Source organism: Vigna umbellata, chromosome 8 (genome assembly GCF_029865625.1).
Source record: "Vigna umbellata cultivar VRB3 chromosome 8, Vumbellata_1.0, whole genome shotgun sequence".
NCBI classification, from domain to species: Eukaryota; Viridiplantae; Streptophyta; class Magnoliopsida; order Fabales; family Fabaceae; genus Vigna; species Vigna umbellata.
In genome coordinates, this window is record NC_142172.1 from 45,332,110 (window position 1) to 45,356,763 (window position 24,654).

The following is a 24,654-nucleotide window of genomic DNA, read 5'->3' on the forward strand; positions in this document are numbered from 1 at the left end:
AGCTTTATACTTTTTTTAAGTTTTTACTTTAAATTGATTAAATAAAACAAAAATCAATTTAATCAAATTAATAATAATTATTTCACTAAAATAAAATAACATAAATTTATGTAATATATTATAAAAAAACAAAAAAATTTAAATAACCTATAAATTAATTTAAAATGTAATATTTTAATAGACTAAAAACTTAAAAATAAAAAACTACGGATGTGACATACGTTTATTATAATTAATTAAAAAATAATAATTTAATTAAACTAATAATAATTATTTTATTAAATAAAATAAAATTAATTTATATATAATTACGTAAAAAATTTAAAAAATATTTAAATAATATATATATATATTTAAAATACAATAAATTAATAAATTAAAAACTAAAATATAATTAAAAAGAAAAACATAATGTCGAACTTCGTTAAGAAAAGAAGTGAGATTGTAAGATCTTTTAAAACACAAAAGATAGTTTTGGAATTTTTAAAATTATAGTGGTGCATGAAGTCATCTGGGGTGGTGTAGGGTAAACCTCTAATAAATGCAATAATTTTGAAAAGTAAAAATAAAACATCGAATTTCTCGCAGTTGATACCACCTTTTCTCTTAAAATAAACTGAAAATTAACTTCTACATTTTATACTTTGAAACTAATTTTCGGAATATGAAAAAGAAAAATGTAAAAAATAGTCTGCTAATAGAATTTTCCCGAAATAGTGGGTCAGCTTATTGTCATGAAAAACAATTGGACCTGGAATCTCTCTCACAGTTAATAAAAAGAGGGTGTTCCTCCCTCCACCATTATCCCAGTTAATAAAAAGAGGGTGTTCATCCCTCCACCATTATCCTGTGCTTTCTTCACTTTTTTACGTTATTTTAAATACAATTATATCCTTAAGTTAAAAAGATTTTCTTTTACTCTATTTTAAATAATTTGAAACTCTAATTTTAATTTCTCAGCACCCACCCATATAACTCTCTTTCCATTTTCCCATTCGTTTCACCTCCCCACCTCTCGCACTTTCATTTCTTTTTCTTCTCAGTTTTTTTTGTTTGAAAGCTTCCATTGCCGCCATGGTGTGGAGGAACATCGAGGAGCATACAGAGCATCAACCAGCATGAGGAAATATACATAAAAAACAAACACTAAAATAAAAAAAGTAACCTTTAAACAGAGGTGACATCTTCAACGGATGTCAACATCCGTTTAAGGTACGTTTTTCCTTAAATGGATGTTGACTGACATCCGTTTAAGGTACGTTTTTCCTTAAATGGATGTTGACTGACATCCGTTTAAGGTACGTTTTTCCTTAAATGGATGTTGACATCCGTTGAAGGATGTCACATTTAAAGGTTACGTTTTTTATTTTAGAGTTTTATTTCAAGGTTTATTCGAATACGAGGAAGCACGACACGCACTGCACTACTCCACGCACTGCACCACGAGAGTGATACTGCACCACGAGAGGGAGACTGCTTGATAATTCTTTCCACCACCACCAACCTTTGTAACTTGAAGTATCTCACAATGTCGAAAGAAAGAGAGAAAGAAATATAATGTTAAAATGAAAGAAAAGTAAAATAGGTTACGAGACTAGAATAGGTTATTAGTAAAATAGGTTGTGAATGGATAAAATTAAAAAATAATAACCTAAAAATAAAATTTTACTGAAAGAGAGAAGAGGTGGAGGGAGAAAGTTTGGTGGTGGAGGGACCAACACCCATAAAAACAAGCTGTAAGGCTTATAGTTTTAGATAAGCTTTTACTTCCTGCACCTTATAAATTTCTACTTAAATTTTTAAAATGATCATTTTATCATATGAAAGTGACTTCCGAAATATAAATTCCAGAAACTTTCGGAAAAAGATATTTTACAGAAAAAAAATTCAAAATAAGACTTTCGGAAAAACAATTTTCAGAACAAAAAATTCCAAAGCATGATTTTCGGAATAGAATTTTCAGAATTCATCAAATATTTTTTGTAATATGACTTTTCGGAACGAGGTGCAGTTAGTAATTATGAGTATGTAGGAAGCAATAGCTTTTTATATATAAGATCTATCCAATAAAATTTATCTGTAAATATTAAAAAAAAACAAAACATTTAAGTTAAAGTTAATTTGCAATAAGTTACACATGAAAATTATTAGTGAGTGATTATAAAGTAATGGGTTAGATACCTTTTTAGTTTTTATACTTTAACCCAAATTTAGAATATTTTTCTTATCTTAAGCTTCAATATTTTTTAATCTCTAAATTTTAAAAATGAAATTGATATAATATTTTTAATTTAACCATATTAAATGTTATATGATATTTTAAATTGACATCTAAATTAAAACGAGTAAAATAGTATAAATAATTTAAATATAAATACAAAATACCATTTCACACATAAAAAAAATTAATACTGTTTGATTAAAAAAGCGATATTAATTTATTAATAAAGTTAAGAGACCAAAATAATTAAGATTTGAGAAAAAAATAAATTTTAATTTTGTATCTAAGTATAAATAAAAACATATTTAATTATAAATTAATTGAGAAAAAAATTACAATTTAAGAAAGCTAATAACAAAATAACTAATTACCGCTAACAAACAACTTTAAACACTTAAATATCACTAACAATATTTGTTTTAATTGAGAGATTTGCGAAGTCAGATAGAAACAAAATATATGAAGAGAAAGCATGAAAAACGATAAATAAAAAAAGTAATTAAAAACGAAAAACAAGACAAATATTTTAAGGTTTTATTTTTTACTTTTTTCAAAATAGCGAAGATGTTCTGAGATACACGTTGATGTATAATAAAACATTTACGAAGATTTGCAATTACCAGTTTCTCTGGTTTCCGGATAAGTTTAATTATCATGATAACAGTGAGTATAGAATAAATATAATTAATAAAATAATAAAACAATCATTATTATTAACAGTAATAATAGAATTATAAAATAGTAATAACAGTAAAATAAATAATAATAATAATCAAAGACAAAATAATAATATTTTACTTTTATTAATTAAAATATTTTTTTAATTTATCAAATTCATTACATCATCGTTAACTTTTTAAATTTTATCTTAAATCTTTTCATTTCTTACCATATTTCTCTAATTTCATTTTTATCTCACCTTGTTCCCAGTCTTACAAATTCATCTTTAAATGTCAATATTGAAATCACAAAATCCACTGTTTTTTAATTAAAAACTCTTTCACATTGTAGCAAGGCTCCATTAGGAGTGAAGTTTACTGATAAATCTAAAAAAGTAAAATCTTAACCGAAAGTCTAACAGATGGAAAATAAAAAATATAAAAAATAAGAAAATAGACAGCATTTGAATTTTTTTATTTTGAAAAGTGATAGAAAAAAAATCTAAACCAGATTTATGCACACACATAGGTTTTTATGATTGAATTTATAAAGGGGACCGGACCAAGATAGTCAATAATGGTATGAAGATTATGGAGAGTGAGTTTGGTTGTGTCGGTAGCAGACAGGGGCTTAGGTATTTATTATTTTATTGCCAAATTAAATAATTACGTGTCCTCATGTTACATTATTCACAAAATATTGGGCAGGGGATCACGAACATTTCTCTTTCAAGAGATACGCAACACAACTTGGATATGTTTTTTTTCTTTTTTTTCCATAATTTTATTTTCTCTAATCATTAAAGAGTTTTTAATTTTTAATTATATATCAAAGAATTCGCCACAAGAATTAATTAATATATTAAACTCGAGATTAAATTATCGGAATATTCGACGAAAATATTAAATTTTAAAACTCTAGTCAAGAGTTGGTCATGGTCTGAAATTTTTTAAAATGGTTTCTCCAATAAACAAAAGTTGAACTACACCACTTATTCTCCACCACCAAACCACATTCATGACAGGCATATTGCCCTTAAACTACTGACAAATTAAACCAGTAAGCACGTTCTCCACCTGTGCCATTTAACATGCGTTTAGTCTAATTTTTATAACAAATTACTTTTTGGATGTATAGGTGAGTCAATAACTTGACTCGTTGAGATAATTTATTATTTACTTATTTTTTCAATAAAAAATATTTTTTCTTAAACTTTTGTCAATATGGTATTTGAAATATGATTTAATATTTATTAATATCTGTATACACATATAAAGTTGACTAATTTTGTCGAAGATGGACTGAGACAGCAAAACATCTTTGTCTTAGTATCTTAATCACAATATAACATAAGCTGCCTTTAGTTTTGTTTTATTCCATAGCCGCGCGTGATGATGATGCAAAAAGAAAAAAAAGTAGTGCACATGCATGGCGATGAACAAAAATGCAGTTAGATCAGACAATGATTCGTTTGAGCGGTGCTTAGTCAAAGTTACAATCATTGTCACCTTGCATAAACAAACACTTGTCTCTAATATTTTCCTGTGTTGATGCTAATTCAAGTCAACAAAAGACGGAAAAGGATGAACAAACACCTTGATCTAAAAACAGGGTGTGTGTGGAACACATCGGTGACATCATTATGAAGAAGAATTAATTGAGTGGAGCAGCAGCATGGATCTTGTCTAAGATTTGTAGAGTCTCTTTCATGGAGGGTCTCTTTTGTGGGGCATGAGAGACACAGCTAAGCCCCAACTTGAACCATGCCACTACCACATTCTCCCTCCCTTCTATTTCAGATTTTATTGCTACGTCAGCCATTCTCAAAACCCGGTTCTGCTCCTCCTCCACCAAACCCGGTTCGTTCCACTGCTCCAACTCCCGCTCCAGGAAAACCCTCCCGGTTAGAAGCTCCAGTAACACCATTCCAAAAGAGTACACGTCCCATTTGTGACTGGGTTTGATGTTCTCAAGTGACTCTGGGGCTTGATAGGGCATTATGTGGCCCGCACCACTCGACGATGATCCCATTGCTGCGAAGGGACTTGAACCACATGGCAGGTCTTGCTGGCTTCTTTGGCTCGCCAGTAGTTGTCTAGCCGAACCGTTTGCTCTGTGGGTCACATCGTTCAGGAGGAGCCGGTCCAGCCCAAAGTCGCTTATGATGGCTTCCATTTCTGAGTTTAGCAGGATGTTGCCAGGTTTAACATTGCCATGCACGTGCTTCTTCTCGTGAAGGAAGACCAATCCTCGTGCCACCCCTTTTGCTATCTTCAACCGTGTCTCCAGGGACAAGTTCAGAGGGGACGAACCTGATTTTCCTAAACCATAATAACATTCTCATCAGTAACAAAACCAAACAACATAATTCGACATCATTAAACGTGTAGGTTGGCAAAGTCAAACTCCGACTTTAATTTGTAATCAGTTTCACTTTTGCAGTTTGGACAAAAAAAATGATTGTTTTCAACTTCGTTACATGAAAATCGTACCAAATCACCTGATGATCTGTGGAAGAGATTAATATGAATGATATTTGATGTCATAAAATGATTAAGGTGGAGAGTGAACTTACTGTGATCAATGGTGGCGAGGCTGCCATTGGGGACGTAGTCACATATCAGGAGTTTATCATCTCGACCCCAGCAGAAGCCTCGAACCTTAACCAAATTGGGATGGCGAAGCTTTGCGATGGCACGCACTTGGTTCTCAAAGTCCTTCCTTCTCTCAATCCCACACTCACCGATCCTTCTAACGGCAAAGGCTCTCCCATCCTCTAGCACTGCCTTGTAGACAATGCTGACGCGGCTGTTTCCCAGAATATACGCTGAAGCCTTAAGCAGAGTCTCAAGCTCCAAATCTGTTTCCCCGTCAACGGTTACAAGAGTGCCTTGTTTCGGAAGGTTCCCGTTTTGTGCTGCCATGATGTCCACTGCGGTGTTGCTCTCGCGGTCACTGTCGGAGCTAGTTGCCTCTGAGGTTTCTTCTTCTTTGATTGTTAAGCAGGAACAAGGAAGTGAAGGAGTTACTGTTTTTGCATCTGCATCTTGTCGTGAAACAGTTTCGTATTTCTTTTCTGAGTTGTTACCAGAAGCAGCATTAGTGTCTCGTTTTGAATTTGGATTTGGATCCGAATATCTTTTCTTTCTCTGTTGGTAGACGAAGAGAATGACTAGGGCCAAAAGGGCCATGCCAAGCAAGTCTCCCACCACAATTGCTGCTATGGTGGCAGGTTTTAGGCCACTTGGTGATACATTCTGAGAACTGGTGGGGGTTCCTGTTGCGTTTGTTGAAGGGTTTGAGTCAATTTTCGGTATGGCAGCAATGGCTGGTGAAGAGGTGGTGACGTTGGGCGGAGCTGTGGACTCAGTAGAGGGAACGGTGCACATAATCTTCAGAGGCTTACCACAAAGATCAGCATTTCCTGATAGAAACTCTGTCTTCTGGTTGAGCAAAGCCGAAGAGTCTGGTACCGGCCCTGTCAGATTGTTGAATGAGAGGTCCACCGTTGAGTTTCCAGGAATCTGTTCGGCGAATGTCGGAGGAATTGTTCCCGAAATCTTGTTGTAAGAGAGGTTCATGTAGCGTAAGCTTTCGCCGCCAAAGTCTTCTGGCAAAGAACCGTTTAACAAGTTGGAGGACAGATCCAGAATCTCCACGTACTTGAACCCGGTTGGGACACTACCAGAGAAGTAGTTACTCTTCAGAGAAACAACGGTTAAGTTTGGTAGAGTAGTGAGGTTTTCTGGGATCAACCCGGCAAAGGCATTGTCAGAGAGATTGAGAACTTTAAGGTTTGTTAGTTTTCCAACCAGCTGATTTAGTTGACCCGAGATAACATTGTTTGAGAGAGAAAGTACTTGAAGCTGGGAAGAGTTGAAGATAGTGTTGGGTAGAGAGCCATTAAGGAAATTGTTGGAGAGATCGATGTGGCGAAGGTATTGGATCAAGCCCAAGTTCTCAGAAATGGAACCCAAAAGTTGGCTATTGGGAAGTGTCAAACTGGTTACTCTGAACAAATCAGGGGTACCGGGGACTCCAATTTCGTTGCACGTAACACCATACCATGAACATGGCGTTGCATCATCGTAGTTCCAACTTTCTAGGACTGACAAAGGGTCGCTGAGGATGGAGTATTTGAATTTTAGCAGGAGAATCCCATCAGAGTTAAGAGATGTAACTGACTGAGATGTAGCAGATTGAAGAAGTAGAAGAAGAAACGATGAGAGCCTCCACAAGAAATGGAGATTCTGAGGATTAAGGCTCATGATTCCCTTGGGTGATGTAACATATTGGGAACTACAAGTTCATGGAGAGTAGAAAAAGAGGTAGGAAAGAAGGGCAGAGACAAACAGTGAAAGGATATGGTTACCAACTACAACTTGTTTGTTTTGTTCACCAAATCTTTTGATCAGTTTGGTGCTTTTGGGGGTTGGAGTAACGGTGGAAGAAGTTTGGGGAGTAGCTAGGATGTATGTTAGAGTTTGGCAGACAAACAGGCTGTAAGTGAGAGGACGAAAAATGATTAAACGAGGGTACTGTGCAAAGAAACGCAAGGAGGAATTGGGTTGAGTTGCAGAGAGAAAGTGGTAGCAGAAAGAAAAGATAATTCTCCTGCTCTGTGCAGTTGATAAAGATGAAGTGAACTAAACCAAACTGAAGGAAATATAATAAAAGTGAGTTATATGGGACTGCTGTGCCTGCTCTCTCTGTCAAGTTTCATAAAAGAAATATATGAAAAACAAGTTTATTTACATATAATTGGCAAATGGAAGTGAAAGGAATCTAATTGTTGCTACAAGACACCCGAGTGAGTTGGACCCCATAACCTGTAGCAGAGTATCTCTATATTCCACCACCACCCCCGTGAATTTAGTGTTCTGTGGATATGGTGAAAAAAGGTGAAATTTCTAGGAAGGTGATTCTAGTACATTTTTTCACACCGTCTTTTACATCATAAAATATATATATATGCAAATTGTTTTGACATGAATTTACAGCTGTAGGAATAACACAGACCAATTTTTAGGAATTCCATCGATGCTTAAATAAAAAAGACAGCAGGAGGTAGTTCTGTCTCTCATTTCTAATTAAACCGCTGACAAACAAGAGTTAATTTCAACAGTTACGGTGTTTCAATGACAAGCAGAATGCAATTAAATGCAAAATGGACATGACAGAGGAATTTCGGGTATGTCTATTTTCACGCCAAGATGTTTGTTATAACTCCTTACTTAAAGTATTTTAAACTTAAAACATCTTTTCATCTTCGTCAGTCAAATTAATAGTGATGACAGTTTGAACAAAAATTCTTAAAAAAGAACAAAAACAAAGGACTTGAAATGGTAACATAGTTTCTTCTGGAATTCCTTATCAAAATGCAACGAGACAATAAGTAGAGGCCATGGGACCTTAAGGACCGGGGTGCTCTTCTTTTTTGTGTTTGTTTCTGGCCTGTCTACGCTGGTTCGGTACCACCTACGTTTGGTTTCTGTCATGGTCAAGGACAATTGAAGGATTGGGACAAGATGCTGAAATGGTGTCAAATTATGAGTGGTAGTTAGTGATTAAAAATAATTTGAATAAGTTCATTCGCTTCTGAAGTCACTGAGTAACTATTTGGACGCTTGTGATTTTTGATTTGATACGTACAGTGCAATAACAGAACAAAGAGTCACGGGCATAAACTGTAACGATGGCAAAACAATTCACCTATCACCATTCACTGTACTATTAAGGGTCATTCATAGCAACAGTAATTAGGAAGGTGTTTCTGTGACTTCACAAGTTGCAATTTCAATAGCAATTAATCTCATTGCAACTGCCCTTGTCCCCATCATTTTCTTAAATAATGGACACAGATGGCTTCAAAAAGCATGTCGTGTTTGATCTTAATTCCAACCTTAAAAGTCGGTCTACGCAGGTCTAACCGTTTGTTAAGAATTCTATTTTTTTGATCTGTAAAATCCAAATCCCCAAGTCTCCTTATTTTAATCTAAGTCACGAGGTTACATAGTTATTTTAACACAACGCACAGATTCACATTTTTTTTAATCTGTGTTAAGTCTTAATTTATGTAATTATGTACATACTTTATCGATGAGTATGTCAGTAATTTGTGGAAAGGGACAAAGCTTTCACATGAGACTTCACCTCCGTCTGAGATTAACACAGTCCAAGATTATGAGCAAGCATTTTTAAATTAAACAAAATGAGCAGAACCTGCAAGTGATTAATTCCATTATTCCATATGAACACAATGATACTTTTGATTGCATTGTTTAAATTCTGAAGACGCATTTCAATGAAAGAGTGTACTTATCTGAGAGGAATGTGGGAGTGGTTTTACACAACAATTTCTGGAAGTATTGTTTGGGTGAGGTTGTGTTTTGTTTTGAGGACCGATAGTTTCTTCTTCTGAGGAATTTTTCAAGTAGCAGGAAAAGAAGTGTGTCGGAGCTATATAATGGGAGAATTTCAGAACACATCTTTATAATGGATAATAATTAATTACAAATTGGAACTAAGTAACTATTTAAACCCTTAATTAATCATTACTTTATGTAGTTATGCATTGCTTCTTTCCAACTTGTAAATTGAAAAGTGCCTTTGTCCTTTCACAATAAGCTCGTCTCTTATCAAATTTTAATCGATGACGATAAAAAGTTAATGATATTATTGTTTTCCTTTCTTTTTGGAGAACTAATTACTTATACCACAGTCAGTTGGAATGTGGAGATAGGAGAAGTATTTTTAGTTCAGAAATTCAATAGCACGTTATTTATTATATTTATCTAAATAATTTCATGTATTATTTAGAATTCCGTTAGATCAGCTCGATTTTCTAATTTGTTTTCAACTTTTTTAAAATTTAAATTTTGAAATTTATTTATTTATTTTTCTGATAAATTTATGTGAACTATTAAAAAAAAATAACTGATTAAAAAATTAAAATATTTGTTATCATTAATACAATTATAAATTCATTTGTTTACTTCTTTTGTGTGATTTTAATACGCGAGTTTTCTTATCATCTAATAATATTTTTAATATTCATTTTAAATTTCAGTTTGAATTATTTCAATGATAGAAAGACAATTACTTATTCTTTCAAATAAATACATAATAATATCGCTTCAATTAGTTAATTTAAATTATAACTTTAATTTTTAATTTTTATTATCAAATAATTTATCACCATCAAACAACTTAAAAAATAATTGTAACATATTCTTTTATTAACAATCACATCACAGCTTAATTTAATATATCATTTTATGTATTAATTTATTAATTCCATAAATTTACTAAAAGCAATATTTTAATAAATTAATAAAATTTTAATTACTATATTATTTATTTTTAATTTTAGAACGATTTTTATCTATTTTTCTTTATTTTAAACTTATTATTTTAGCTTAACAAAATAACTTTTAAAAATATTATCTGACCAAAATTAAATATATTTATTCAAATTCAAAATATTTATGACACCTAACAAAAATACACATTTTACATCAATTAGTTACTACAAATGAGATATTACATTAAGTTTAATTTCATAAATACGATAATATTGTTTATATTTTGCATAATTAAAATGATAAATAATTTTAATTATAAAAACATTCAAATCATTAATTTATATCAGCATTTAATTTTTTTTATTTTTATTATCAAATAACTGAATACTTTTAAGAAAATATCAATATTCATTATATTTAACGTTTTATTTAAGTTATTACAAAATAAATCTTAGATATTATCAATGTCGTGAAATATTATTATTTTTATTATATTTTTAATTTTATTTTTTTTAAATAGTATTTTCAGAAGTAGAAAAAATTGAAGAAACATGTCGCAATTTGTCGTTCTCATTTTTTTTAACTTATATTTTAAATTATGTAATAAAATAAGGTTAGAATTTGGTTATAAAACAATATTAGGTAAGTAGTGCGAAAAGCTATTTGGGAAAAAGAAAATCTGAACCGTGACAAAGATTTTGTGTTGCGAAAAGTATCTTTGGGCTATCGATAAAACTCATGCAACCAAAGACAAAAGAATTGAATCCTGCTCCAAACCTGTGATAACAAGACCCTACTAAAACCAATATATGGTCCCAGAATTAGTTTATGGAAACCCTCAATCCTTCTTGTGCCCAGAGTCCATGTGGATAATTTATTTTCATCTTATATGTTGTTTTCTTCTAATTTTTTTATATTGTTTTTTTTTCAATTTTACCATAGGTAGTCATAATTTGAATCATCCAGTGAATCACTAATAAATTTTACTGATTATGAAGTAAAGTGATCGATCATAACTTAGAAATAAAGTATATTTACATTTAATTGGGTCATAATTAGATTAATATTAATTTAAAATCTATCTCCAAATAAATAAAAGTTCTAAGTAAATAGAAAATTACAGTTGAATTAATTATTAACTACTAAATAAACGGTTGACTTTAATTCTGAAACATTTTGGTATTTATTGTAGATTAAGTGATCAACATTAATACTAATGTAATAGCTGACCAAGTCATATATTACTTAATGTGACATCAATCATGAATTTTCTTTTCCTTTTACATGTATGTAAATAACTATATTTAAAGTATTCTCATACACACACTAAACAAACATATATGTTGTAGCAACAATTTTTATAATAATTTAAATATTTAAGTATTTATTTTAATTGATTGAGTTAGGTGGTGTTAAAGTGGTATATATCCTTCTTGATAGTTACTTGTAACACAAGGAAATAAGATAGGGATGGTGACGCAGTAAAATTGTAAAACCCAGCCATACTTTGGTTAAAGTTGTCTAAAGTGAATGCTTTTGTAATCATCTGTGTTGGAAATTGTTTGAAGGGAAGATTGCAGAGCGTATCCACCTTTGAATCCACTTTCCTCTTTTGCTTTTCCTTTTAGCTGAGGCTGTCTTGCTCTTTCTTTCAGTGGTAATGATGCATTTGTTTTCTTTTTGTTGTTTTCTCAGCACTACCCGTTGAGAGCTCAGTAAACCACAACACATGTGACCACATTCTATCATCACCTAAGGTGCTCGATAATGACAATGTTGCCTCGTCACATGTTTGCCTATTTATGATCAAACCAAAAATGCAAACAAAATAGCAATATTCCACTTCGTGATTCCCTGGACTGTGTCTTCGCCTCCTTAATTATTATCTAATTTAAAAAAGTTGTTTTTTTTTGTTTTTTTTTTTGTGTAAAAACTTTGAAGGCTAATACAGTTTCAGCCTTGAGATCATAAATTGCACCCAACTTCTCAGATCAAACTGATACTTTCAAACTGTTGGTTAATGAAAATGTATGTCATAAAAAAAATAATGATAATGTTGTTTTTTAAATAACGTTACCGAAGTAATTAAAAATATATCTTAAAATATTTATTTTTAAAACGTGAAATTTAAAACCTTACTCAACAACCAAATAACTTTAAACCATCCCGAACAGAAAGTTTTGATCCTTGATGAAACACCCTTTGAGACGCTTCATTAAAAAATTCACAACTTTATACCATGGCATGAGCAAATGTAAAAAATTAACAGACCCTACTCCTGATAAATTTCCCTACGTGCAGAAAGTAACTTGGAGTTACCTAGAAATTGAAACTGAGAAAAATAATTTAGAATACTTATCTGCTAATTTTTCAATAGAATGCAATATTAGAAAGGTTAGAAGATTTTCTCCTTCTTCCTTCTTCCATTATTAAAAAAATGTACTAAATTAATTGTTACAAATTTATGTTAAGGATGCATTTTTTTATAGCTCAACATCAAGCTATCAATTTAATAGAATGAATTTTTTATTTTTTAAATCACATAATCTAAATGGTTCATTTTCTTTCCAGAAATAATGTGAAAGATGTACTATAATATTTTGTTTAATTATGTGGTGACATGAAAAAGTATTGGGTGCAGAAAGAAATAGCCGAACTTTTGCGAACACCGTTATCAGTGATCCTGAGAGGGCCCAATGGGAAGGAGGAAATGGACCAGCAGAGAAGCCCAACAGAAAGCTGGGCCCAGTTATATTCCGAATTTGAAAGCCTGGGATTATCGAATAAAGAAAAGCAAAAGTCAGAATAAGGAAAATACCATAAAAGGCGAACGGAGACTCTCCTCTTTCTTCATCACCAGCAGCAATGCAAACGCTACTTCTGCCGGCAACACGGGCCGGCAGCTTCACGGCGGTTCCTCTGTCAGCCTCTGCTGCCGCCGCCCCTCGTCTCTCTCAACCATTTCTGCCGTTGAATCCCCTGCCCACACTCCCTCTCAATTTGTCTCGTTCGTCTTCCGCTTTCGGTTCCCCCTTCTCTCGTCAATCATGGAAGCTTCCTTTCACCGCAAGCGCTTCTTCTCAAGTGTCTACGGCTTTCACTGCTTCGAATGACGAATTAGAGAAGGCAAAACTCGAACAGGTACTGTCCAGTGGTTTTGAACTATTCAATTGCGAACTCGAATTGCATTTCTAGGGTTCCTGAAAATGGAATTGTTGTGGTGCAGGTGGCGAAGAGATTGGAGAAGACGGCGAGGTATTTCAAGCGTTTGGGTAACTTAGGGTTTTGGGGTCAGTTAGTGTGCACTGTCGTGGCTGCCGTCATACTGTCATTCTCCGTTGTCATTACCGGAAAAGTGACATCTCCTGCCACATTTTATGCCACGGCGGGTGGAATAGTGGCGGCCTTCATTTCTGTGTTTTGGTCCTTTGGTTACATTCGCCTTTCGGAGAAGCTTCGAAAAACTGCAAATGACCCCGCCAAGGTGTGTGTTTGTGTGCATTTTGAATTTGCTTAGGGTTCTGAACGTGGTTAATTATTGTAAGATGGAACTGCATTTAGTTATATTAATGTGAAATCATTGTATGTATCTATTAAGTGAATTTTGATGAGGTATCTTAGCTTTCCCTTTTACTTGTGTTTTCAGGCACCCCCTCGTGCTGATGTAGTGAAAGGCTTGAAAAATGGTATAGTAATGAACCTGTTGGGGATGGGTGCTGCTATTCTTGGGATGCAAGCCACGGTTGGCTTGTTGGTTGCTAAGGCTCTCACTACCTCTGCAAACCCGTATTATCAGGGAATTTCCCCTGGTAACAGCCCAGTTCTCGCATTGGATGTATTTTTGGTGCAGGTATGTCGTTTAAGTTTCCCTGCTGCAGATTAAATTTGTCTATTTTCTTGTAGGTTTGTGCTGGAGCCAGATTCTTTTATTTTAGACCAGCTCTTGTTTTTATCAGTGTTATTCTCACTAGTTTCCCATTTGACCTGTATAGTTGTTAGTTATGTTATTAACAAGCCTCTCATTCAGATGAAAGCCGGGTCTTTATCTTCTTATAGCCCCCGTTATGAACATCTTTTTCTCATGAGCAAATTCTTCTATCTGTTTGGTTCTTTGTCTTCTGCCATTGCCGATCTTCACCATTTTAATGATAAATATATAAATAATGAATTGGGGACATGTCTTGACTCCTGTTATTGGAGGTTGAAGTTTGGATTGGTGGAGCTTAACTTACAGTAGGATTGAAAACAGAAAAAAAACCCTCCCAGAGTTTTAAAGTGTTGGTAGTATGTTGAGAGTGTATGAACTGAATGAGTCCCCTAAAGTGAGAGTGCATTCAGGAGGATAAGCACAGAGTTATATAGATTGTGATAAAGTATACGCATATGCATTTCAAACTATATAATGGTTAAATTGTTTACTCCCTCATATTAACTGCTCTCCCCTTTCACCTATTAATTGCGCCCGTTATTTTAGATAAGACAAATTTGATATATGGCAATTGATTTCTGAAAATAGGGAAGGCTGTTCTGTTGTTTCGTATATATCTTTCCCCATCAAGTTGATGTGTTTAAATTACAATTACAAAATGGTGATTGCTGGTAAAACACACTTTCTAATACACTTTTTCACAATTTGGTAAAATTTATGAAGTTCTACCAAACAATTAATGAGATTGATTAAATTGGGGGTAGACTCCGCATTTTTAAGTGGGTCCCATGTGAATTTTATCGCTTAGTGAAGGCTGTATTCGAAAGAGTGTAATAGCGAATGTGTTAGTATTTACTGTTTTCAAGATTTACTTGTGTACTTGTGTCATTTTGTAATAATTGGTCATAGGGAAAATATTTCCATACAAACATAACTCAACAAAACTCAATGTAAGCAACATTTTGATTGTATTGAGTACAATATATGGTCTTCGGCAGTAGCGCAATGTTTGACTTCTCGGTGCTACTCATCAAGAAATGAGTAACACTTTTAAACATTTATCATCTTTGTTTTGCAGGCATCAGCGAACACTATTCTCTCACATTTCCTTGGGCTTATTTTCTCTCTGGAGTTGTTGAGATCAGTCACGTTACCACCTTCAGAAACGACTCCATTTCCCAAGTTTGCATAATATGTACCAAGAGACTAGTATGATGAAATCACACCCAAAAATTATCCCCCGTTTCCGGTGGTTGTTTGCGTAATGAATTACGTTCCTCTTTTTTGATACAGCATTTTAATGCCCTCTTCCTAGGCAATTCCCGAAATTGTGTATTTCCAGTTTTAAAAGAACCCGTGCAAATGTTGCTAATAAACATGACAATGGCTCAACAAATGGAGATCCTTGGGCAGATTATTATAATGGAGGGAGTCGTTTTGGAGTCATCATCACTCATAGCTTGTCTACGGTAAGATCCAATCGGAGAAATTTCGAAAATCAACTCTGAAATAATTGTATATTAGACCTGTCATGGAATCTGCGGGTTTTGTTCCTTTTCAAAATACTCGCAAGCTTGTTTGACAGTATGATGCTATGTTTTTGTCCTTGTTAGAGTTACTTTTTACCCCTTATTTTGTACTTGTACCAGGATTCACGTAATAGTAGGTTTCGGTTTATTATGCATCGGATTCACATAATAGTAGGTTTTGGTTTATATTATGCATTGGAAAAAAGACCTTAATTATAGTCATGCTAAAAATTGCGAGTAGCAAGAACTTGAATCGAATTCATAGTTTTTCTTGTTCTACTATATACCTTTAACCATAAAGAAATGGTAATAAGTTTAGGAAAGTTTTATGAATCTTAATGAAGACTATGTTTGATGAAGGCTGGCATTTAGTTTGATATTTCTTTTAGAAAACCTTGTTCCTTTTATCACTAGGAAAACTTTATTTGATGAAGATAACAAAAATAGAAGTAAAATTCAGATTAAATATTTCCTATATAAATAATATGTAAAATAATAAGATGTACAAAACAAATAAGAGAAACACCAAAATTTGTGGGGAAATCTTAATGTGGAGGAAAAACTTGTTGGACTTAGTTTAGGAAAAATTTTCACTGATAATCTATACGATCTCTTTACCAAGGTGGAGAACAATATAAAAAAAACCAATTGGTACTCGACTAAACAACAAATTAAACTTTATAAATTGGATTTCTTTTCTCAAAGCTAGTTTATGCTTATAGAATATACCAGTTGCTTCTTTTTTTTTTCATTCTCTCTTAATTACTTCTTTTCTTTCCTTACTAAAGGTATTGTCTTTTTTGTCTCTCTCCTGAAAATCTAATGCAAAAGATTGCATTATTTTAAATGACATAATGAGCTAAAAATTCACAAAGAAAAATGTTTTTTTTTTAATTAAGTCAATATGGTCCAATAAATTGGTGATCCAACACTAGCAATAATTAATTCAAATTAAGAGCATGATACACTTCCAAACATGGAATACCTTTATGGTAATTAGGGTGGAAATGCAGAAGCAATTAGGGTGGTTCTACAATTAATTTTTTTAGACACTAAACAAAAATGCACTATCCGATCCATTTTTAAACGATAATTTGCTTCACTTGTGCGTGCATTATAAATATATAGTTTGATGAAAAAGTGTTAAACAACTTTGGACATTCTTTTTACTGATGCTGAAGCAGTCAAAGAAAGTTCTTACAAATTTTGTTCTTCAATGTTCCTCGTCATCTATTCAGTATATATAATAATAGAAACAAGATACTTTAACCAAGATCGAGAGTTTGTATTTATCAAACACGACATTTAAAACCTTTAAATTACGCAAAATATGCTTTTTTTGATGAGATAATTACGCAAGATACTTTGATATTCAGTTTCTAAAATCGCTGAGATAATTACTAACGAGTAATGGGAATAACTAAAAGACTAAAAATCTATGATGAACACTGCAACTAACATACAATTTCATAAAATATATTGACAGTGAGTTTTATCAAGGCACATAGAAAAGTAAAAACAAAAATATTTAAATTATCTTATATTTCTGATGTTGGATTATTAAACGTAATAAATTGAAGAAATCATTTTATACATAGAAAACAAACAGACAAGAAAACAAAATAAAAATCAAGCCACACCCTCTTACCATCACAAACTATATATACTAATTACTAAGTAAAACAAGTTTTTGATTAAAATTTATTGAGTTGGATCTCCACAAAGAAAAGACCATTATACTAAGATTCAATAACACAACATCATGTGTCTGAGATTCCCATTAGTCTCTTTCTCCATGTATATCAACCGTATATATATAAAGAAAAAACACGGCAAGATCCATGTTATTCTTATGTACTAGGTTGCTGCTATCTGTAGTTCATTTATATTTCCTTTGAAGCCTCTTGCAGATGCAAAGGCTAGTTATGGGGAGAAGGTGATGAGAACATGTTCTGAGTTGATCCTCTACCCCTGATTTGTTCCAAGGTATGCAGTGCTGACAGTGTCAGTTCGATATACATGTTCTTCATATTTTTTAGGTCAGAAAGTTCTTCGGGAACATGCATTACAGTCTTTTCATTTTCATCGATACTGACGGAGCCAAAACCATTTCCCATAAAATTTTGGCCCATCGGTGAGCCCAGACCATTGGTGAAAAGAATGCTCAGTACCTCACAGTCCTTCACAAGCTTGTTAATCACGTCAATTTCATAGAAGGGCTGCTTCACCACATCTTGGATAAAAGGCACGCGAAGTAGAGCACCAGTTTTCTTATCGTGCTTCTTTATTATCTTCACCAAACCTGCTCTTCAACATTCATCATCAAACTCATTAGTTCATATAATCGGAACGTGCTTTACATTATTATTCTTCCTTCACATTATATAAGTTTCTTTCAAAGTTTAATCTGTTCTGATCAGTTAACTTATTATAGTACGAAGAGTTTATATACATATTTATTAGAAAACCAGTTGGTGAATTCTGGCATTCATGCATGAGCTCTTAGAACATAACATGCCTGTGTAGTTGAGTGTACTGTAGTTCTCTAGCAAAACCATCTCTCCGTGAAAATCTACTATTTCTAACATTAAGTCTACGTTTAAATCCAAGGCTTCCATAACCCTGTCTTGCAACTCCTGCAACACAAACCATGGATTATATCTTCACGGTTTTGTTAGGAAGATCATCTTAATCTTAAGTACGAATAATAATATAAAAAAACCAGAAAGGTAAAATGAACAAAATGTCTCTCATGGGAAAAGGGTTTGAAACGTTATTCATTTCACCTTATTTTTACCATTTTTTAGTGAGTGTTTGCTTGAGAAGTTTATCCAAACAAGTTTGGAATATAAAAAAGAAGAAAAGATGAATATGTAAGTTGATATTTAGTTAATCACCTTCCCTTTGATGACATATTCTTCTTCCTTTTCAATAAAGAAAGTGTTAAACTTATCGATCTCTTGCTGCAGAAGGTTAAGGAAGCGGTTGAGTTGGTTGGGATCGATTTGGCCATCTTCGGAACACATAAGTTTCAACTGTTTCTTCAAGATTTTGTAGCACAAGAACTTGTCACGCCAACTGGGCAAGGTCTGCTCGATGAGGCTCTTTAGTATCTTCTCAAACTTCATCTTACGATGATATAATCTTCTGCAGACTTATCAGAACGATGCTTGAAGCTGATTGAGTGGAAGGGTTGAAGGGAAACAAAATGCAGGCTTTTATTGTTGGGGGATTGGAATATTCGGGCGGACGGAAAATTGAATTTCGGACGCAAATGCATAGTTTTCTCCGTCTTTTTCCTAATGGAAGGCATAACAGTATTTGTTCCATTTCTATTCTGTTGTTTTTGTTGTCTTGTTAGAAAATTATCTTGGGAAAATCTACTATATATCACAAAGCACTTAGTATTGATCACATGATGCCCGAATCTACTGCTGATTGTAGTGAATGTACCACAATATTATAATTTGGTGATTGATGGATCACAATAAAAAAAACTGATTATGCGTGGATATTCAATATGATTATACCTATATGCCTTTGACTGCACATGTTGTTGGAGTATTATAGTCCAGTCAAAAATTAAAATTTTAACGCTTATACACAGAATTTGTTTTGCTCAACATAGAGGACTACCATATTCTTGATCTATCTCAGGGATGCAGCGAAGATGAAGACACTATATTTTAAAAAATGTATTATATTTATATTAAATTTTATATGAAATATTCAAATGTGTGTGTATTTTTCCAGCTAACCCCACAATTGATTTTTTTTTTCGTCTATTTTGTCTAATAGTGGAATAGTTAAGTGGACTCCCATATTTTTATTTGTATATGAGATGATAACTCCTCTAATTACAATTATTTACGCTTAGACTACTTGTTTAGAAACATGTGAAGTCTATTATTATGATTTACCATTGTGTTTTGCGGTTGTTTTAAATATAAATATTTGTTTTTTCAACAATCTACATGTGAATTTTATCCTTTAGTCTAGGTTACAAACGAAAAATAATATTATTCTCTCTAATATTATATTAGTTAAGTATAATATAAGTTATATTTTTATTTGTTTATCATCAACTGAGATAATAACTCCTCTACTTGCATTATGTGTCCTCATATGACATGGCTCTTGTATGGAAATTATTTGGAGGATTTGACATGAATAATTGCCATTTGACAATTCTTTATAAGAGTAAAATGGTTCTAATAAAAATTAAATTTTGTATTTTTAAAGAAAAAAAAAAGTATAGGGTAACGTCAAATAGGTGTAAAAAAGATTTTGGAGTCACGGTATATTTTCCTTAATTTTCAATTATTTTTCAAAATAATTATAATATTTTGGTAAATCCAAAGTTTTTTTTTTCTCTCAACCACCAGGATGATAATGTGGGACAGATTATGTAAACCGATCCATAAGTTCGCAAGAAAAAGTACAGGAGGAAGTAAGTGTTTTAGCCTACTTTGGTATGTCCCGCATAACCTGCAATTCGCATAAACAGCTACTTGATGGGGAACGAGTCCACATAATCCATATAAATTTAAATCGCAAAAAGAATAAAATGTTATTAATATAATATGAAAAGACAAATATTCCATAATATAAGAATGGTGATTTCTAATTATTATGTGTGTATAACTATAAAAGTTATTAATTAGCCGGATAAATGCTTGAACTTATCATTATGATTAATAATGCTCTTAATTTCAATAAAAATTCTTAATAACCACAACTGAAAAAACTAAGATAAAAAATATATAATTGTTATTTTATTTTAAACTAATATTTTATTAGTTACATATAAACTATATTTTTTTTCTTTGGACCCAATATATTATGATGGTTAAATCAAAACAATAAAATTAAAAAATAAACAATTCTTACATAAGTCAACCCACATACTTATGAATCAAATATTAGGCAGGATAAGTCAGAAAAATTAGTTCATAATTTTTATGCAGCAAAGATCAATCCATTCTATTGTGAACCAAATTCAGATTAGAGCAAGATAACCCATGTTACTTTAGTCGAGGAACGTCTTTAGTCTTCCCCTAAGCTATTCGGACCACCACCCCTCTTAATCAGTCACTGAATAAATTTAACGGTTATGTAACAATCACTAGTTCAGGATTAGCTCATACAGAATCCCTTCTAAGTAAAAAAGAAAAAAGAAGAAAGTACTGAATTCTATATATGGGTTGAGTGCGGAATACCAAACAATCCAGATTTTCAAATTTTAAACCAGTGCGAAAATCATAATTGTTTGAATTGCATTCAACATTGAAAGTAATAATATTTCATTAAGGGGATTCTAATTTGTGCCTAAAGGCGAGGGAGTGTAAACTACCAACTACGAATGACAATGGCCTTTAAATCAACGGGTTCTTACAAAAAATATCCACAAGTTATTACGAAGGAGATGTGATTGTCTTCTTTATCAACCTTAAAGCTGTACAAAATTCCTTGTAAGTCGTTAAATGCATTACATGGGAGAAAACCAAAACGATTTGTTCCTTTTCCATCCTTTTTTTTTCTTCGAGCCAAAGCCTTAATTTGGAAGTTATCAATAAATCCAACAAAAGCAAACCAGGTTCCAAAATCTGCTCCTGTTAAAAAACGAAGTTTGTGCATTACTCTACTTATACCATTCCCTAGTTTGAGCCATTAGAAAGCTTTTTCCTTGTTTGATTTTGGCCATAAGTAAACACTACCCTTTCAAAGTGACTGAATAATATATTCCCGGCAAGCAGAGCTGAATTACTTTTGGGGATCATTAAAGAGGAATAGTACGATGTTGACCAATAAACGATATCACACATTTCAAATGTAAACGACTCGTAGACTTCTTGCTAAAATGTATCCGATTCTAATGTATTCAATGAACAAAATACAATTAGCATGAACACACCAAGACATTTTTTTCATTATTTTTTTTAGGGTTGCATTTCTACTAAAGAAAATATTATTATGCTTGGAGCTGAGATAATATCGGTTACCGGGAACAATCTTGTCTCAGAATTAACAAATAAATGACATTACGCACTTAATCGCTTAATAAACCACAAACCATGTATTAAAGCTACTGGATGGAGTTAATCTAAGTTAATTCAAGTAAAGACCCCTTAAAATATTATAAATAGATTGACAGTAAAGATCATTCATTGTACACTTATTATAGTATCAATACGCTATGTTGAGTATCTTATACGCACTTTACTCCTCTCCGTCAAGGAAACACGAAGAAGGCATTTCAGCATATTTGGAGAACCAAAAACACAAGTACAAGAGAGTAAGTTGGAGAGAAACATCCATCTTATAAGCCTATCTGACCAATTATCTCGTTACTCTCCAAGTCGTAAGTAACCAATTCAGTAGCACATTATATAACCCACCCAACCCAAATCCTTTTCGTGCAAAAAACCATAATGCATACAAATTCTCCATGTCCATCCTTCCTACTTTTTACCCTCTCTGATAATCTTGTTCAAATAAAATGTAACTAGGGCAATATACCCATTGATAAAAGTTCACAAAAAGCCTCTTCCATGTGCTACATAGAAAATCATAAGAGAATACCCACCTACGTCAAAGCTATTGGTCAATCCTGATTCTGAAGAATAAGCATACCATCTAACCATCAATCAACAGAGCCATAGCATCCCACCAGCAAAAAGAAATTTCAAACCTCAAGCACTTCATCGTACACTCCTAACTAGACTTCACTCATCCATTTGCACCCTGAATTTCAAACAGAAAACTCGTTAACCAAAAATTTCAAGTGAGCTATTTAAAGGTTTTTTCTGCAGAGTGAAGGAATAATTTATACTGCTAAAAAAAATGCTAGAATTATTTTGTTGAAAAAGTTGTACAAAAAAAAGTGTCTCCTTTCAGAAAACAGATGGAATTTGCACAAATATGATATAACTACCAGAAAATACAATTACACATTTTATGCATTACAACTTTATCCCATAAAATATACCCTTTCTGCAGATCTTTTACATCTTTCAGAGATCACTAATGACTAGTTATTTCAGCTTCAAGGCATATATCACTTTTCCTATGATAACTTTAACTGACATGAAAACTCACCAAAAGGTAACACAGGAGAACACCACCCATTGGAAGGAAATAGCAATGTCAAAATATATGCAAATGGTATTTTATTGACTTTGGGGGTGTGCCAGAACAGAAAAGCTTTGTCTTAAATAGAAAGATGTCATACAAGAGTTTTCTGTCTTAAAGTAGACAGATAGAGAGCTGCTAAACCACAAGTTTTCTGTTGAAGAGAGTTACCCAGTCACAAATAGATATATTGTGAAAACTCTCTTCCACAGGCAGAATTGTTATAACTTACATTGATACTAACAGTAGAGTCACAGACATTCAATCATTCAGTAGACAAATTGCCTACGAACATAGCTAAGATATGTTTTTTTTTTCAGTAACTATTTGCATCAAATACAAGTAAAGGAATAGAATGCCCTTACAGTGTTCCTACTGCGCCTTCTTTTCTTTGTTTGACTGGTTTGGAATCTTGCTTAAAACAATACTGTGAATTTTTTTATACCGAGTCTGAATAGTCCCATATATAACACATAATCTGTCGTCAATTTGGTCCTGGTACTTGTCATACAACACAGGAAGAGACAGGCTAAGAAGAACACCTGTCCAGAAAGTTATAAAAATATTAAAGTAAATGAATGCCAACCAAGACAGTTTCATAAAAGATGGCCTGAGCATTGAAAATCCACAGAAGCATTGAACTTACAAACATAGATCAAAGTCAAAAAGTTGAACAAACTACCAACGAAAGATATTGCCCACAATCCACCAACAACCTGATTGAGCAAGTTCACATAAAGAAGTGTCAACATTAAACTCTACCCAATGTATGTTCAAAGAAATCAGCATAAAACAAGGATGAGAAGAAAATATAAAATCATACTTGGAGGCAGAGAAGCAAATTCCTCTCAATCGCTATGTCATGTGCAACTGTCAAAGCCCGGTTCATCCAAATTTGCACTGCATCAGCAACCTTGGCAACAGTTTCCTCCGAGATCTCCAGATCGGGGAGAGGAGGAAGCGGTCTGCGACATTAAAAGGACGAAAATAACTTCCAATGAAAAAAGAAAGAAAGTAAATTCACCACTACAATGTAACAGATTTAGTGTGACTCAGCATACTCCTCACCGTCATTTCAATTTTCAAATGCATCAATATTTAGAACAGTCAACGAAATATTTATATGCAATAAATTCCTTTTCTCGAAATGAAATTATTTTCAATTCAATCATGAACGGTTTAAGACTTATAAAACAGAAATCAAGTACACGAATCTAGAAGAGACCTTAATCTAGGAAACACAGCATAATTTCGAGAAAGTAAAAAAGTACCTATTGAGAAGGTTAGCAGCTTTGGCCCAGAAAAAGAGAATCAGGACGAGAAGCAAGACGACATTGGCAACGAAAGACAAGAAATTGTAACCGGCTCGCTCGAACAAGTACCACAACGTCGAAGAAGATACGAGCAGCGCCGCCGCTCCACGCCAGTTCTTCCACAACACCACATCGGCAACTATCACACATAATAAAAAAGAATGCAAAAAAAAAAAAAAATCAACTCGGATATTTTCTACTATCAGATTGCACCATCGATTGTAACTACGTGTAAAGGATCGATGAGATTGAACGAAATCAGAAAGGGAGAGAACCTAAGCCTTGGCCGAGAAGGCGGTGAACGGAAATCCGTTGAGAATCTCCCATGGTGATTGGGGAAGTTGTGCAGTGACAGTAACAAACTATAGATACTAGTAACAGTGAGATTACGGTTACGCTGCCTCCTTTCGTTTTTGCTCATCTACTCCACATGAAAGATGAAACGCCAAAACGCCATTCGTTCTTCGTTCTGATGTCCCTCGATACTGGGCTGGACCTGGCCCATCAAATGGAATAAATACAATTTGGGCGTTGCTCCCTCCACCTCCCCGTTTTCTCCCTCCACCTC

General features: G+C 33.1%; 4 protein-coding genes across 5 annotated transcripts; 1 reads left to right on the top strand and 3 right to left on the bottom strand.

Annotated features, from left to right (window-relative positions):
• Positions 1 to 4,316: 4,316 nt before the first annotated feature.
• Positions 4,317 to 7,596, bottom strand: LOC124832148 (receptor protein kinase-like protein At4g34220). Its single transcript, XM_047306279.2, has 2 exons — positions 5,457 to 7,596; positions 4,317 to 5,202 (listed from the first exon to the last, which is right to left on the bottom strand). The coding sequence occupies exons 1-2, from the start codon at positions 7,147 to 7,149 to the stop codon at positions 4,535 to 4,537; spliced, it is 2,361 nt and encodes a 786-aa protein (XP_047162235.2). The 5' UTR covers positions 7,150 to 7,596; the 3' UTR covers positions 4,317 to 4,534.
• Positions 7,597 to 12,977: 5,381 nt separating this feature from the next.
• Positions 12,978 to 15,795, top strand: TIC21 (translocon at inner membrane of chloroplasts 21). Of its 2 annotated transcripts, XM_047306276.2 has the most exons (5): positions 12,978 to 13,326; positions 13,412 to 13,669; positions 13,832 to 14,035; positions 15,192 to 15,322; positions 15,407 to 15,795. In XM_047306276.2, the coding sequence occupies exons 1-4, from the start codon at positions 13,051 to 13,053 to the stop codon at positions 15,303 to 15,305; spliced, it is 852 nt and encodes a 283-aa protein (XP_047162232.1). In that variant the 5' UTR covers positions 12,978 to 13,050; the 3' UTR covers positions 15,306 to 15,322; positions 15,407 to 15,795. The 2 variants fall into 2 exon arrangements, with proteins under 2 accessions (XP_047162232.1, XP_047162231.1); XM_047306275.2 differs by having other exon boundaries at positions 15,192 to 15,795.
• Positions 15,796 to 17,561: 1,766 nt separating this feature from the next.
• On the bottom strand, positions 17,562 to 19,134 carry LOC124832132 (SPX domain-containing protein 2-like). Its single transcript, XM_047306263.2, has 3 exons — positions 18,540 to 19,134; positions 18,161 to 18,278; positions 17,562 to 17,944 (listed from the first exon to the last, which is right to left on the bottom strand). Exons 1-3 carry the CDS (start codon positions 18,768 to 18,770, stop codon positions 17,562 to 17,564), a joined length of 732 nt encoding a protein of 243 aa, XP_047162219.2. The 5' UTR covers positions 18,771 to 19,134.
• A 2,630-nt stretch (positions 19,135 to 21,764) lies between these two features.
• Positions 21,765 to 24,532, bottom strand: LOC124832145 (Reticulon family protein). The gene is made up of 6 exons (XM_047306274.2): positions 24,362 to 24,532; positions 24,045 to 24,225; positions 23,597 to 23,738; positions 23,420 to 23,489; positions 23,139 to 23,315; positions 21,765 to 22,386 (listed from the first exon to the last, which is right to left on the bottom strand). The coding sequence occupies exons 1-5, from the start codon at positions 24,411 to 24,413 to the stop codon at positions 23,146 to 23,148; spliced, it is 615 nt and encodes a 204-aa protein (XP_047162230.1). The 5' UTR covers positions 24,414 to 24,532; the 3' UTR covers positions 21,765 to 22,386; positions 23,139 to 23,145.
• Between the last annotated feature and the right edge of the window lie 122 nt (positions 24,533 to 24,654).

What these genes read in the sequence shown, in the direction of transcription:
- LOC124832148 (XM_047306279.2), bottom strand. Translation starts at nt 7,149, where the DNA reads ATGAGCCTTAATCCTCAGAATCTCCATTTCTTGTGGAGGCTCTCATCG. An exon ending in CCTCGCCACCATTGATCACA is followed by an intron (nt 5,203 to 5,456) that starts GTAAGTTCACTC and finishes ATTATGGTTTAG; the next exon opens with GAAAATCAGGTTCGTCCCCT.
- TIC21 (XM_047306275.2), top strand. Translation starts at nt 13,051, where the DNA reads ATGCAAACGCTACTTCTGCCGGCAACACGGGCCGGCAGCTTCACGGCG. An exon ending in AGAAGGCAAAACTCGAACAG is followed by an intron (nt 13,327 to 13,411) that starts GTACTGTCCAGT and finishes GTTGTGGTGCAG; the next exon opens with GTGGCGAAGAGATTGGAGAA. An exon ending in CTGCAAATGACCCCGCCAAG is followed by an intron (nt 13,670 to 13,831) that starts GTGTGTGTTTGT and finishes TTGTGTTTTCAG; the next exon opens with GCACCCCCTCGTGCTGATGT.
- LOC124832132 (XM_047306263.2), bottom strand. Translation starts at nt 18,770, where the DNA reads ATGAAGTTTGAGAAGATACTAAAGAGCCTCATCGAGCAGACCTTGCCC. An exon ending in AATATGTCATCAAAGGGAAG is followed by an intron (nt 18,279 to 18,539) that starts GTGATTAACTAA and finishes TTTGTGTTGCAG; the next exon opens with GAGTTGCAAGACAGGGTTAT. An exon ending in CAGTACACTCAACTACACAG is followed by an intron (nt 17,945 to 18,160) that starts GCATGTTATGTT and finishes GTTGAAGAGCAG; the next exon opens with GTTTGGTGAAGATAATAAAG.
- LOC124832145 (XM_047306274.2), bottom strand. Translation starts at nt 24,413, where the DNA reads ATGGGAGATTCTCAACGGATTTCCGTTCACCGCCTTCTCGGCCAAGGC. An exon ending in CCTTCTCGGCCAAGGCTTAG is followed by an intron (nt 24,226 to 24,361) that starts GTTCTCTCCCTT and finishes TATGTGTGATAG; the next exon opens with TTGCCGATGTGGTGTTGTGG. An exon ending in ATTTGCTTCTCTGCCTCCAA is followed by an intron (nt 23,490 to 23,596) that starts GTATGATTTTAT and finishes TTGCTCAATCAG; the next exon opens with GTTGTTGGTGGATTGTGGGC.